The sequence below is a fragment of the Onychostoma macrolepis genome, chromosome 25, assembly GCF_012432095.1.
Source record: "Onychostoma macrolepis isolate SWU-2019 chromosome 25, ASM1243209v1, whole genome shotgun sequence".
NCBI lineage: Eukaryota > Metazoa > Chordata > Actinopteri > Cypriniformes > Cyprinidae > Onychostoma > Onychostoma macrolepis.
The window spans coordinates 7700559-7717446 of record NC_081179.1 but is presented as its reverse complement, the minus strand read 5'-3'; the positions used below and the strand labels follow the sequence as shown (position 1 = coordinate 7717446).

At 36.1% G+C, this 16888-nt stretch overlaps 1 protein-coding gene across 3 annotated transcripts in view; it reads left to right on the top strand.

The window, feature by feature from the left end:
• furinb (furin (paired basic amino acid cleaving enzyme) b) overlaps positions 1-16888 on the top strand; it is a 98808-nt gene that overhangs the window by 2170 nt on the left and 79750 nt on the right. For all 3 annotated transcript variants that reach the window (XM_058766929.1, XM_058766928.1, XM_058766930.1), the window contains exon 2: positions 4422-4682. In XM_058766929.1, the coding sequence (XP_058622912.1) occupies positions 4515-4682 (168 nt within the window). In that variant the 5' untranslated portion in view covers positions 4422-4514. The remainder of the gene's footprint in view (positions 1-4421; positions 4683-16888) is intronic.

Genomic DNA, 16888 nt, shown 5'->3' with positions numbered 1-16888 from the left:
CAAAGACCTTGTCAGATCTAAAGAGAAGAAAAGACAAGCCACAAGCCCTGTTCATATGTCAGAACAGCAGCTGACTTGAAATCAACAGCCTTTCTGTCACATCTTACATGTGCTGCGTTCTAAAGGTGAGTCCTTCATTACCTCCTACGTTTATCCATTAGAAGAAGCTTTCACAAGTGGGTGCATTATTAAATTAGTCTTGTCGAGACAAGCGAAGATTGAATACGGGGGACGGTTAACCTGAATGGCAGTTATTTGACAATGCTGAAGATGGCTAAAAGGCGGAAAATAATTTTCTGAGAGCTGACCTCTTTTCCATTACCTGTCTTATAAACTTATTTTAGCTGTTAATTGACTGAATCTTCTTAAAATGGGCTTAATGAAATCTATTAATTGGTTTAAACTATCGATTAGGTTTAGATATGGCAGGCGCTGCTTTTGCGGTTACAGTGAAACGTATGGGTACAGTATCTCTCTTCCTCACTGTCTCTCTCATTTTCTGTGCTTGCGGAGGTGTGACATTCGCAGGTTCCATCAGTAAGACACACATGGTTTTCTCCTCTTTCCTCTCCAGCTCACTGCTCTGTGCCAGCCCTTAATGAGCTCTGTAATGCAGATTTTAGACGTGACGATTTGTTTGTTTCTTCAGCAGGCCTTTTACCAAGATACTCACTTCTTCCTACCAGGAGCTGCTATTTAAATGCTAAACTCTGCATTGTAGCCGTCATACTCCATGGAATAGTTTTGCTAATGGCATTCTGTTGTTTTTAAACCTTGTTTTAAAAGACATTGTGCAGGTTGGCGCTATAATTTTAACACTATTCCTAGACCTCGTGCATCACGCCTTCGCTTTCGAAGGAAATACTATGAATTTGCACGCTTGCTGTCTTCGAAAGCACATGCCAGGCTTTATTGTTCATGCTCTGTTTTGTTGTAGAGGGCGTCGGGGGTTATATACCAAGCCCTGAGCCAAGCTTTGAGCTTACTTACACAGTCAGCAAGAACTGAGCTGTCTCTAAGGAGCTGCTCAACTCTCATGGGACTTCCTCTTGCCGTGTTGTAGAGCTTCTCTGATGGATGGTGCAATGCTCAAGCCACATTGTCATCATCCCAATGTATATGGTGTCAAACCTTGTATCCACTTTATTCTTCAACGCGGAAGTAAGCCGTTTTCTGTGAATGTGCGAGACTTCCGGTTCATATGCCGCCATAGAGAAATAACAAAGTGGAGTAAACGGTAAAACTGCTTGCAGTACAAACCAGTGTGTTCATAATTAAGATAATACATTAAAATAATATGGTAAGACTCACAAATCTGCAATATCAAGCAGCAAAACAAGTGGTTTTATACAGCTAAAAATAGCTGGAAGCGGATGACACCGGAAGCCAGACACATTAAATTTACAAATGGCCGCACCCACTCTAACGGGAAAAATAAGGTGGATAAAACACCTGTCTTTTCCTGACCATAACTGCTGTTCCCAAATTGTTCTTCTGGTAAAAACAGGATTCGTTATAAAAGGGCATTATAAAAGTAAGTGTATGCTCAAACACACAGTTTGAGGTCAGTATACTAGTTTTCTTAAAGAAATTAGTACTTTTATCCAGCAATGATTCATTAGTTTGATCAAAGGTAACAGTATGATTTAGACGTGACTAGGGTTGGGTATCGAAAACCAGTTCCATTTTAGAACCAGTTCCAAATTTCCAAGAACCAGGTATTTGATAAGATGCGTGCATTTTGATTCTGCTTAACGATTCCTGCATTCACATTTCGATGTGATTTTAAAACTATTTAATTGCGGGAACGGAAAGAACTTGCGCCTTGTTAGCCTGCAGCACACACGAAGCGCGAGAACAGCAGTCGCGGTGCGGGTTCCCGGTTGTGTCCTTTCTCGAACCGTTCCGTTCTGGTTCAGTATTAAAGAGACAGCAGCCTAATAAACGCGCTGCCTGTCATTAATATTAATCAAAGAACAAAAGAAATACAGTATAATTACCCAATGTCATTGCCTGTGCCGCTAGCAATAAAAGGATAAGTTCGATCACTGGCTGGTCAATCGCTGCATCTCTACTTCTTGCATCTGTTGATTTCATCTTATGTGTGGATTATTTGGTTGTATTTAGTGCAAATCTTCAGTTTCATTAGCTCTGATAATTAATTAAAAATATGATATGCAGCCGACCAATGTTAACTATCTATTAATCAAAACATAATACATTATTTACCCCGTTTGTATCTGCGAGGCGTACATTACACATTTTCCCTGTGTGTTAATGTCAGTATTTATTAGGGATGCACGATATTGGATTTTTGCTGATATCCAATATGCCGATAATTTTCAACTCATTTTGGCCTATAGCTGATACCGATATATAATTATTTTTAATTTTGGTTAGTTTTTAACAAGAACTTATTTGTTAGAATTAAATAAACAATAGTAAATTTCTTTTATAATGACAGTACATCAAAGATGTGAAAATAACTATAAATAAATCATATATTAATCACTGCATTGTTTTTCAGAAAAATGCTGTGGTAACCATAGCATTTTATTTTCTGATTTAACATTTGTAAATGGTTTAAAGCAAAAGAGTTGTAAAAATTCTGAAAATCTTTTAGAGCTCATAATTTGTTTGAAAAATATAACATATTACACATTAATGGATAAATCAGTATACTGATTAATATATATAAAATTATTTGTCATGTTTTAAAAAAAAAATTTTTTTTTTGTTCATGTAAGCTATAGCTTCTGACCTTTAAATCAATTTCATCTTTCATCAATTACTGCTTTATTTAATCAGAAACACAGTCTAAATATTATTTGTGTATTTTTCTTTCATTTTATTAGAAGTAAGCCAACAGCGCCCCCTACAGAATTAAAACTCCTCAGTGAGTGAGCGTTAGGACCCGAGGAGGCTGCCGCTGCACGTCCCATTACTGTTTACTCTGTCACACAGTTTCTGAGTTTAAATTCAGTGATCCAAAACAGTGAATCCAATCACCATTCAGGCAAAACTTTGCTTCAAGAATGAGCCACAATGCTGACGTGATCCAATCGCTAGCACACCCTGAGCACATCTGAGTTAATGCATTCCTCTTATCGGCAAGACATATCAGCATAATATCGGGCTGATGCCGATATTTACATTTAAAGCCATTATCGGCCTATTCCGATATTGGTCTGATAATATTGCGCATCCATAGTATTTATGACTGTCAGATGTAATGTATTTTGTCCCTGCCCCCAAACATATGATTAGACTATCAGTCGACTATCGGCAAGATTTCTAATTTGACTATGTAAATCCTTAGTTGAGGATACCCCTAGTATGATTTCCATTCCAAATAAGTTCTGTTCTTTCAAAGAATCCTGGTAAAAGTATCACCATTTCCCCCAAAAAAATATTAAGCAGCACAACTGTTTTTAACATTGATATTTTTAAGAAAGATTTATTAAGCAGCAAATTAGGATATTAGAATGATTTCTAAAGGATCATGTGACACAGAAGACTTGTAATGATGCTGAAAATACAGCTTTGCAATCATAAAATGTAAAAAATTATACTTTAAAATACATTCAAATAGAAAACAGTTATTTGCTATGTGGTTATAAATTATAAAAATCACAATATTTTCTTTATTTTTATTTTTTTTTTCATTTTTAATTAAATAAATGCAGTTTTGGGGAACAAAGGAGACTTACATTAAAAAATAAAAATAAATAAATAAAAACCTTAACGATATATATGTTTATATAAGTTTGGAATTATATAATTTTTTCATTATAATTTTTAGGTGAACTATCCCTTTAAGTTTTCAGTGAGAAATTATTTAAATTTCCATCTGTATCTCACACACAGCTATTATTTGGCTTCAAAAGATTTGTGATACAGATTACACCACTTTTATAGTACTTTCATAGTGCTTTTATGCCCTTTTGATATATGAAAGCTTAATTTTCTCTTGTAGTTACATGAAAGAGCATAGGAAACTGTCTGCAAATTTTAGTTTCACAGAAGAAAGAAAGTCTTACAGGTGTGGATGACACGTGGTGTGAATAAATGATGACAGGATTTGAACTATTCCTTTAAGACAAGCAACATCAGCAGGAGATAGATTTTATGTCCTTTTTTGTGAACTTGCTCTAGATACAAGCACATAGCAAGTGGGTACAAATGAAACGCACAGCCTTCTCCTTGTCCTACAAAGCGTTGTTTGTATCCCAGTTTCCCTTGGTGTAACGCTATCAATAGCACTCAAGACACCTTTATGAAAATTTATGACTCGCCACGGTCCCTCTGAGAATGTTTTCTGACAGAACAGTTATGTTTAGATAACCTGAGCTTTATAGAAAACGATGAGCCTCTTGGTGCGCCAGTATTTCTTTCCTGACACTCTGTCTTATCTTCTCCAGGTCATTACAGTGCTGAATTCACAGTGCAGCCCACAGATGCATTAGAAAACAAACTTCATCACCAGAAGGCTTGGAGACGAAGCACTCCTGTTCATGGAGGGCCGCTGGACCCTGCTGCCGTTTCTGGGGGCGTACCTGGTCCTCCTTGGCTTGATTACAGGCCAAGGCATCTACACCAACACGTGGGCCGTCCACATTGAAGGGGGAGCCGAGGAGGCTGAGAGGATTGCACACAAATATGGTTTCATCAGTCATGGGCAGGTGAGTGGTATCAGTGCTTTATCAAAGATTTATCTCTTGTATCTTGTGAGAGTTGCTACGTTTGTGTATGTGGACATAATGCTGCATGAGGCTTTAAGAGATGTTCTAGTATATCATTCACCTTCTTGCTGTCAAGCTCTGTTGCTTTACACAAGAGGAAGACAGATTTACACAAACACTCACCCACACACATACTTGCACAATCGCTAAGGCCCCTACGAGAAGTCCTTGTAGATGCTTTTCGAGTCACCTTTCCCCAGCGTCTGTCACTGTTCAATTCATTAAGATGGAGATGCGTCAGCTGTGATTGGGGAAATTAATTTCGGCTTATGTTGTATTCTTTTTTCCCTGCAGCTCACATTGTCTCGTTTGTCTTGCCAGATGTTCCCTCTTCTGTTGTTATGGCATTAAACGCTTAGCTGGGAGACGAAAAGCAGGAATGTATCTGACAGCTGAAACATTGTATGTGAATTAATCCCTGCGAGTGCAATGCCCTCTGAGCTCGCTGTGAGGAGTCTGTGAATAGCACGTGTGTGGGAGGACAGGAGTGGAAAGAGCTGCCAAAATGAAGCTCTCCTCTTCTCTCCTTTCTTCTCCTCCTCTCTTCACTTCTCACCTCTTACATTTACCCTACTGTAAATCAAACTGTAAACACTAGACGCTTTTAACCCTGCTTGAAATCGATATCGGCTCCGATACTGGCATTTTCTGCCGGATTGGGTATCGGTCAGACGAGACCGATCCAAATCCGATATTGTGCGTATAGTATTCTGTGTTATTGTTGAGCCCCACGGAAGGCACAAAAACATTATGAAGCACCATAAAGTTTTCATGCACTATATTTCAAGTGTTCTGAAGCTGTTCCATAGTTCCATGTGAGGTACAGATGAATATTTAAGCCATTAAATCGAAGTTCATGTAAACTCTTCTTTCCGTCGCGGCTGTCTGTCATTCTCCATTCAACATTCAAACTGCGTGTTGTGTTCGGTTACTACGGTCAAAATGATGAAACTCTTCAAGAGCGCACAGAAACTGAGGTTTAAAACTATTAAAAGAAAAGGCTCAAGAAAGTATCGCACAGATTTAATACACTACGCATCAATTTCTCTTCCCTTTGTACTTTGAACTTTTCTATGCGGACTCGGAGGGCTGCATAGCTTGCGCGCTGTCTCCGTGTTGTTTCAAGCGCTTCATTCTGCGCACGGGATGCGCATAAGCGCTTTGTGCTGCTCTGTATTGGAGCCTTTCGTATTATAATACTTTTCTGCGCAATGAAAGATTATTATTAGTCTTTCTTGTTCTGTCCTATCTATCATATGTTGCTGCCTTCATTACTGTGCTATAAATTTAATAGAAATGTCTTTTAATTTTATAGTATACAGGGCTTGACATTAAGCATTCTCATGTGCTTGTCCTTCGGACAAGTAAATTTGTCATTTACTTGTCCGAGTATAAAAGTTACTTGCCCGGAGAGAAAAAATTAAGTTAAATTGAGTTATAAATATAATTATTTATTGTAGTTATACAAAACACATTTAGTTTATTTAGATTTTTCTTTTTAAATGAAATAATGAACAAAATAATAAAGTGTGATAATACTATTATATTTTAAAATAAAAAGTTAGAATTAAATACAAATACAATTATTTTATAGTAAACTTAAAAATAAAATGCTAATATTTAGTTTTAATTAGTTAAATTTAATCAGTCAATTAGTATAATAAGACATTTGGGCTGTTACCAAACAAATGAAATCAGTATCAACAAATTTCATCTTTGCAATGCAGAAGAAACAGAAACTGCATCTGAAGTGGGATATATTTACCCACTGTTTAATGCAGCTCTGAGGGACATTGCTTTAACCTGCAGTTACAAATGAATAAATAATGTTTGAATACATAAAACATTGAATACTCATATTTGAAATTATTATTATAATTTTTTTTTAAATACTGTAAATGTGAAATTAAAACCACCAGTAGGTGGCATCAAGTCACTGTTAATAAGTGAGTCATTGCGACTGAACCGAATAATTTAAAGGGTTGATTCATTCAGGCACAAAACACCGTCATGTTGCTCAGAGACGCAAAACAGCACTGTGGCTGTGTTTGGAGTTATTTTTGTTGGTGAATAGAGCAAAAACAGGCAATATGGTGTCAAAAATGTAAGTCTCTTAATGTTAACTTCTTGTTTATTGAACTGCTATCACATTTGTAATCATTTTTTTGAAGCAAAAAAAAAACAAAAAACGGCGTTCGATCTTCGTGTGATATTAACTATATGAAATGATATAAATGCATACATTTTCCTCCCCCATGTCTTGAATTTTCTGATCATTCTTCATGCATTGTAATTGTAATACTGAATCATGCAGTGAAAGAATGCACGTGAGCTAGTCTAACCTAGACAACTTTACGTAATTATGCGTGCACTCTTTGTTTGATTCTTGCAATATACTCGTTAAAACAACAATTACGAAATTATCGCAAACGATATATAATCGCACACCCCTATAACAAAGGCTATAGCACAAATAAAGGCAGTTATTATTGTTTTTGGTATTGACTTTTTCAAGTTACTTGTCCGATTGGGCAAGTAAATTTCTCTTTCACTTGCCCATCCAAAACATTCACTTGTCCCGGACAAGCGGACAAGCGTTAGTGTCGAGCCCTGAGTATATATTTATATATAAATGTATTTACTTGTTTTTTCATGAATGCATTTTACAAAAATACAAAGAGCAATGTGTATTTTATTCCTACACTTATTCACTTTTATTTGTAAAATAAAAATTTTATAAAATAAAATAAAATTTTATTTTCACTAGTAGATTGTATAACATTATTGTGCACCCGTCTCTGTCTATCTACCTATCTATATATCTATCTATCCTCAGTCAAGAGTCTCCTTTCTAATGTAAACTGACAGACCTGAAGAAATTAAGTCACTCATTTTCGACCGATACAAATCAACGATTCTGATGCACGCATCTCAGACATCCATTACTAAGGAGATAATAAGCTGGAGGGGAGCAGCATTAGATAATTCAGTTTTAATTCCTTTGTTTATGCAGTGTCAGAAGCCAACCAAACACATTAAAATAACGATTCTGGTGGAACCTCAATTATTCCTCTGATCCAAAGTCATGATATTGTCCTTAAGTGGCATACAGTATGTTACATGAAAAGTAGAAATAACTAGTGTCAGATCAGTGGGAAAGGTGCTGACTAACTGAAGGCAGTATATGTAAAAGTTTTCATTGGAAGAATGTTACTGAAGTCCTTTTAATGATGACGTGACCCTTTGGCGGCAATGCACGCATAGTCCTTCGCTCTGCTCACTTTGTCAGAAATTGTATATATCCTGTCAGTAAATTTTGAACCACTCTTTATTTAGCTCACTATGAGTACCCCAGCAGTTAAAGACAGCCGGAAAAGAGAGAGTGAACAATCGCCAATAAAGAAAAAATTCCACCATCTCCAGAGAGGATCTCAATGCTGCTATAGCTAACGGTATCAAGCTAGCGCTTAAAGAGCAACAAAGTACTCTCGATTCGGTAGTGGCTTCGACTGTAAGAGAAGCGATAGAGACTGTACTGACCCCAGCACTCCAAATGATGTACATTTGGATATACAAACGACCAACAATTCTGTAAAAGAGCTAAAAGCAGAAGTTGAAAAGCTAGCCATCGCAGCGAAACAGACACGTGACCATGTCGATTCCTTTCAAGCAGCTGCACGTGAGGATAGGAGGACAGTCACAAATTTAAGAAATCAGCTGGAGCAACTCACCGAAGGTGTGACGGACGTTGAGGATGGGAGGTGGCGTGCGACTGGTGGGGTTGTTGGAGGGGGCGGAAGGCTCCGATGCAGCTGGCTTCCTCAGAGCTAATCTTTCCAAGTGGATCCCTTCACTGAAAGGCCGTGACATTGAGATTGACCGGGCCCATCGCGTGTATGACGGAAGGAAAAACTCAGATCGGCCACGTACTCTCATCTTCTGTGTACTAAGGTGGCATGACAGATCGGCGATCCTGAAGGGTGCTCGGCAGGCATATCTGCTGAAATATACGAAGGACAATGTCACGCTACTATTTTTTCCCGACATTAGTCCAGCCACAATTACCAAGAGAGAGAGCTCTAATCCAGAAGGAAGAAGATGACAGCATTTGGTCTCCAGCCCTTCCTCACCTATCTGGCTGTAATTAAACTACAGCACAAAGGTGAGCAGATGATGTTCGACTCTCCTCAAAAGGCGGAGGATTTTGTTACTTCGGTGTCACTGAAGACGTATTCTGCAGCGGGAAGGCGTCGGCTACCGTCTCCATCCTCTCAGCTCAATGAGGGAAAATTAACGATGAGGTATGTGGTGATCCTAACTGCCCTGAAGAGGACAATAACAAGGTGGCCATGGACACTTGTTAATTTCTTTTTGGAATCTTGCTCCTGCTCTGTACGTTCGAAATTTCCTTTTTCCTCTGATTTCTTGGCTCATGAACGAATTCAATGAAATGCACGCAAAAATGGATCTGAGTCTATATCTCCGCAACGGTTTGACGTATTGAGACCAAACTTGGTGTGTGTTATAACAAGCATGACCTGAGACTACCTGCAGTGTTTCGGCGCAGTGCCACCTAGTGGTCAGCAGATACAAAAAATGGCTATTTGTCCTTATAACTTGTGAATGGTTTGGCCAAAAATCACAAAACTGGATTTGGTAAATCATGCTGAGTCGAACCATGTCCCATGTCAGCCATTTTGGGTGTCGGCCATTTAGAATTTTGTAGTCAATTGCTATATTTTATGAAGGCATTGGCGTATCGTTACGAAACTTGGTATGGTTCATTAGCACAATGCCCTGAAGGAGCGTGAGAAGCTTCGAGCAGCGCCACCTAGTGGTAAAACCATGCTTATAATTTTGGGTGTGGTCGACCTATTTTCACGGGGGTCACCTTTTTAGACTCCTGAATCCTTGCCGAGTCCAGCAATACCAAGCATGCGAGGTTTTGCCTTATGGTTTGTGCAGCGTTGTACTTTAGTGCTTAAAAAACAGTTGGTAATATCTTAGAAACCATTACTCCGATCGACACGAAACCATCGTAGGAAATTCGGAAACTTAGTGTCCCGGCAAAACGCTAATGCCCAATTGCCAGAATTTTGATAGTAAGTGGCACAAAAATGCAAACAAAGTCAGCAGTCAGTCCTTTTTCATCTACTTGTACACAAATGTGTCTATAACTTCAAAACAAAATGAGATATTTTCACCAAATTTGACACACATATGTATGGGCACACTCTTAAGGACACATACAATTTGGAGGGATTGTGCCTCTTGGTGGCACTATAATTGAACAAAACATGAAATTGCCATTGACTACAATATAGTATTATGATATAAAATGCTATATTTTACGAATGCATTGGTTTACTAAGAAACTTTGTATGTACCATCGAGACCATGACTTGAAAGTACTCAAAAAGATTTGAGAGAATGAAATTTCAAATAAATGCTAATAGCTTTCTGTGAATTTTGCCTGTTGTAATGAGGCTGGTATTAATAGATTCCTTGGGTCATGCTGAGAACAGTGATACCAATGTTACCATAGTCAGCCAAATGTCCTGTCTGCAATTTTGATTTATGTTGAAAACCTATTTTTTCTAACTCCTCCTCAACCGTTTGTCTGATTTTCACCAAAATTGACTCAGATCATCTTCAGACCATGCTGGCAAAAAGTTATGAATTTCGTGTCGATAGATGTCACCGTTTTCGTATAGCGCTGCTACAAATTTGAGGCATGATGCCAAGCTGACTCTGAGGCTGTATCTCTGCAATGCTTTGGCATATTGACACCAAATTTTGTGTGTTTCATTGTCAGCTCACACAGAACACACCGTATTGATTTTATAACAGCGCCACCTATTGGTAAAATGTGATAAGCCAATAAATCATATTACTAGAGGTTTATTTATGATTTTTCAGCCATTTCAATTGTAATCATCCTAAAATTGCTTTTAGTACTCATTTTTGCAGTTGGTCTGATGCTTGCTTCTGTAGTGCTTGGCCTCGTAATTGCTGCTTGCATGCTATATTTTTCTTTATTATTATGCAGGTTCAATCACTACGCTTTTGGCTCAGTGGGCCTTTTGGGGATAAGTCTTACGTTGAAGTGGACTGGTCACGCATCAACATTTGTTTCTGTTGTTTACGCGGACCTACACTCTCGGTAATGTGCGGTCTGCTTTGGTTTTTATACACCGTTGTTTGTCGTTCCTTGCTCTTGTTTTTTTTTTTTTATGCCCTTCAACAGACATCAATACTTTTATTTATTTTGCTTTTCTTTTAAAAGGACTATGTATCTAGGTTGATTGGTATCTAGGATACATACTAATGTTTACATGTCACTGGCAGTATGGCATTGCTTTTGTTTCTCTTCACTTAGACAGAATCTTGGCATTGTGAGCACACAATGCATGTTCTGAATATCTTATCTTATCATTGAATGTGAATGGCCTAAATTTTCCTATTAAGCGGAACTGGATATTAGAATATTTGCACTGTAAATCGATTTCCTGTGCCCTGATACATGAGTTTCATTTAAAACAATGCGATGTGGCACGTTTTCAAAACAAGTATTACAAACTGGCAGCCTTCTCTTGTGCTCGTAATAAAACTAAGGGGGTGCTTATCTTAGTCGATAGGAAGTTACATTTAACTATTGAACATAAAAAAGCAAAAGAAAAGCAAAATAAATAAAAATATTGATGTCTGTTGAAGGGCATAGAAAAGAATGATGATGAAGGTAGATTTGTTTTTATATGCTGTAAAATACATAATGACAGGTTAGCACTGGTCTCCATTTACTGGCCCGAATGAGGCAGACAGTGCTTCTTTCACAAATATTTCCAATATATTACTTGAGCAGATTGATGGTCCTTTAGTGATGAGTTATGATTTTAATGCTGTTTTAAATCCTGCACTGGATAAATCTCACCCTGATACTACAGCTAACCCATCCTAACCCATAAGTTATTGAATAAATTTATCACTGAACTTAATGTAATCGATCTTAGGAGAATCCAGAATACTACATCTAAGGACTTCACTTTTTTTTCTAAAAAGGGTGGAACGTCTGATGGGAGGACCTTTCAAATTTTGTAACAACACACCCTTATGGCACAACTTAAATTTTTTTATGTTGAAATCGGCCATTTGTCCAGCACTCTTGGTCTACATTGGGCAGAAACACATGCGGTGACTTATAATGATAAGCAGGGACTCTGCTCACTTCAAGAACTAAGAACTAAGTTTTGTTTACCAGCATCATCATATTTTGTCTTTTTTCAGTTTCGTTCTGCTCTCAAGGCCTATGGAGTTCCCTGGGCATCCCCTATTTCCTCTTATCCAATATGGCATTGGATCGCACCACCCTCTGGTTGGCCATCTGTTTCTTTAATATATAGTACTTAATGAACTTAATGATTACACTGCAAAGTCTCTTTCTGTTAAATCTATCTGGAATCGTGAATTAACAGATTTTGATTTGTCGGTCGGCTGGGAGAGGGTGTGGTCTAATCTAATCTTAACTTCTAAATACTTGGCTCATCGTCTTATCCATTTCAAAGTCATCCATTGAGCATACATAACTCCTTACAAGAGGTTTAAAATGAAACTGCAATCGACCTATAACTGTCATATCTGTAACACTGTATCAGCATGTACTTTTCTCCACATGTTTTGGAAATGGCCAATTTTTATCAATCTATGGACTCATGTCAATTCTGTTTTGTCCTTTTTACTACAAATTTAAATTTTAGATTGTTGATGGTGTGTCTGTTGCTCCCCCCTTCCTGTTGTTTGTTTGAATGGATGTTGTTTTGTTTTATTGATTTAAAGAAAATAAAAAAGTTGATCACAAAAAAAAAAAAGAAGTCCATTTAATGATTGTGTGTGGGTGACAGGAGGGAAAAGGTGGCCTACAGTGCAAGGCACAAGTGAAAATGTGTGGAAATGTGGCAAAAACATTTGTAAAAAAAAAAAAATCTTGCCTCTTGAGATCCTATATCTTGTACCATTATATTATGGTCCATTTAGCTCAGGGGTACTCAAGTTTATTTAATACAATATTTGTAATTTTACTGATTTAGAAATGCAGTTTATTACTTCTCTGTAAACACACAACACAACAATATATTGTTTATGTGTATTCTTCACGCTACCTCTGGTATTTAATTTTCATAATAATAAAAGTATATTTATAGTCCAATGCTAATTGACATCGAGATCGAGCAACATTTATTACTGTGCATGTATTTAATTACAAATCACACTGCCTAGTATTTGCAGTACTGCCTACTTTTGGTTTTAAAATTACAATAAAATATATTAAACTTCAGCATGATGTCGGATGTTGAGTACCCCGGATCTAGCTCCTAGCAGAGTGCCACATGTATAGTTCATATAGCCATGTTCTCATTGTCAAATAATAGTGGAACACGACTCTTTTGTCTTCAATTTGGACAGTTTATATATTCATTTGCTTGAAACCTTGCTTGTTTTAATGAAATAAAAAAGCAGCGTTTGTGCTCTCTTTTTATCTTCATATTTCTTTAAAATAATTGTCTTGTTTTAATATTTTACAATTATCTTGTTTACTGTCCAAATACTTCTTTGTATTTAAATATTCTATATAACATGATATAGGTAAGCAACATCACACAACCAAGCACCAGCACGATTGCAATGTGACATTGATTTTATTTACATTTAGTCATTTAGCAGACGCTTTTATCCAAAGCGACTTACAGATGAGGACATTAGAAGCAATCAAAACCAACAAAAGAGCAACAACATGCAAGTGCTATTACAAGTCTTGGTTAGCACACATAAAAAGGTTATTTTTTTTATTTTATTTTTTTAAGAAAACGAGTAGATAGAATATAGAAAAAAGAAACCTAGTGTTAGTTTTACAAGAAAAGCTAGCAGTTAGAGAATAAATATGCAAATGATGAAGGGTCAAATGTGTTTTTTTTTTAAATAAAAAGAAGACGGATAGATCAAATAAAATTAGAATAGTGAGTGCTAGAGTTAGAGGGTCAAATAAAGATGGAAGAGATGAGTTAGCCATTTCTTGAAGATGGGTAAGGATTATTTTATACAACAGTAGTTCAATAAACAAGTAGTTAATATTAACTGACTTACATTTAAGAAACATTATTGACTGTTTATGCTAACGAAAATAGTTCTCAAAGCCACAGCAGAACAGTGTTTCATTACTGAATCAAACGAATCAGGTGAGTCAATGATTCAGTGAGCATTCATAAAGACAATGGCTGTTTCTCAATTCCAAGAACGCAAAGAACGGACTTGCGTTCTCGTGGAGACCGGTCTTGCCAAGCTTCCTTGGAAGAACGAACTCGGAAGGACGCGAGGACACATAACACAACCTTATGAGAATTGAGATGTACTACATTCTTGCTTAATGCATAGTCTCAGCATAAGCAGCGGCCAATGAACAATAAATATAACATTACAAACAAATGTCATAACTTAAAACATTTCATACTATTATAGATATTATGGTTATACTTTATTTCGATAGTCCACTTTAGACATTCTACTAACTATAAGTAACTCTGTAACTACATGTCAACTAGATGTCAACTACTTCTCATTAATTTGCAACTACATGTTTACTAACTCTCAGTAGAGTAGGTTTAGGGTTAGTAGAATAAGTTAGCATATACTTGCAAAGTTTCTCATACTCAGTATGTTGTATGTTGTGGGCCCATCAAAACAAAGTGTTAGAAGATATTGAGCAGACTGTCTAATACTCTTAATGACTGCTAGTTGACATATAGTTGCAATGTTACTTGCACTGTAAAAAATTTCAAACCTCCCCAACTCACAATTTTTTAGTGACTGATTACATCTAAATTTTTCCATTGGCCCAACTGAATTTCTGTTAATTGAATTTTTTCAATTGTGGCAACAGTCAATTTTTCAATTGTGGCAACAGTTAACATTGGCTCAATGAGAAATAATATGTTGAGCCAATTGGAAAAACATTAAATCTACCAAACCATGTTATTGGCCCAATTAAATATTTTAAATATATTGCTAAATTAACCTTACTGAATTGTTTATTCTCCCAAAAGAAAATGATTTAAAAAAATTAAAAAAAAAAAATTAAAAATTAAATGATGATACACTGAACACTGACACATTTTAATACATTTTTAATAAAATCTACAACAATATTGTAAAAACGCCTTACAATGATAAATACATTTAAATTTTCTACACAGTAAACCTTACAAAATCATGCATTTTAATTCTCATAAGATACACAAAGCTAATGAATTGCACTTTAAACATTAATACATTCACAAACATGCAAAAATATCAAAAACACCATAAAATGTAATCATTCATCTGAGGTTACTTCAACCAGTGTTTAATGTAATGTCACCTGAATATTACCATTCTCACAAAAGGTACTCTGAGCTCATGAAACTTACACTTCAAATGAACTTTTTAAGGTTAGTTCACCTAAAAAATGAAAATTCAATTCAGAAAATCAAGGTCCAGAACAGTCGGAAAGACATCATTAGAGTAATCAACGTGACTCCAGTGGTTTAAACCTCAATTTTAGGAACCAACGCGAGTGCTTTGTTTGCGCAAAAATAAATAAATAAATGAATAACCACCTTATTTACTAAAACATTGATCTGCAGCCCAATAGGGGAAGCACCACCACACTTTGGATATTATTTTGTAAATAAAGTAGTAAATTGTTTTTTTTGAGTTACTTCATAAAATGTAGGTTAAACCACTGGACTCACACTGAATGCTTTAATGATGTCTTTCCTACTGTTCTGGAACTTGAATGTGTAAGTTGCATAGCTCTCAGATTTATCAAAAATATCTTAATATGCGTTCTGAAGATGATTGAAGGTTTACTGGTTTGGGTACAACATGAGGGTGAGTAATTAAAGACAATTTCCATTTTTGGTGAACTAACCTTTTACTGTAAATCCTTGTTGTATTCCATGTTGGGTGCATACAATAATCCAAAGAGTACAATAAATACATTTACAAAGTCTCCTAAGTTGTGAAGCACCACCTCCTCTTCCAGGACAACGGAGACATTTAGCACACTTGACAGGGCTCTTGAAGCGCAACTGCTGCTGCTTACTATTCCAATTTTCATTGCAGTTGTGTGGTTCTCCAATGGCTCTGTAAAAAAATATAAAATAGCAATGTCAATATAAGTCTACATATAACTTCAATAACTTATGCAGCCTGCATTACACAGAGCCACGTCACACAAATTACATCTAAGAGCTCATAGTATTTGACACTAATATGGAATTAACATATTCAATAAGAACTGAGTTAAATACTGACTGTGAAATTCATAGTGGTTCCTTTTCTACACTTCTGATTTCTGACTAAATGGTGCCTCGTAAGCTCAGACCTAGCAATGGTGGGTTACACTGAGGGGAACAAAAAAAAAAATGTTACAGCAGAAACGTTTTCCTTGTGTCTCATACATTTAATATAATAATAATAATAATGTGAAATAAAAAATAAATTAGTTCAATAAATAGTAGCTTTAGGTAACCGAGACATAGAGGTGTGCGATATTGACAAAAATGATATCTCAATATTTTCTGGGATTTTATCGATAACAATAATTACAAGGACGATATTTTGCTTAGTGTGTTTTTGTGCTGATATTTTAAGGACTACCGTGGACTTCTAAAGTTTTGATATTCTGCATATTCTGTGTGGTGGTCAGTTCACAGCAGTCATAGAAATTAATCTTTTCCAATACGTTTAAATTGAGTTTTACCTTTTATGGGCATTTTTACCTTCATAAAGCCATTTTTCTAAAAATGTGCATCATCTTTTGAGTCAAATTCTTACATTTTAGTAGTCAATTAGAATAAGACATTTGGGCTGTTACCAAGCAAATGAAATCAGTATCAACAAAATGCATCTTTGCAATGCAGAGGAAACAAGCTGCGTATAAAGTGGCATTTAGAAACATTTACAAACTGTTTAATGCAGGACATCAACCATTTAAACTACAGTTACAACTGCATAAATAATGTTTTGATATTTTAAACATTAAAACGTTGAATATTGATATTTGGAATTATTAAAAAAATTAAAATATGCTTTTTAAATGTGAAATTAAAACC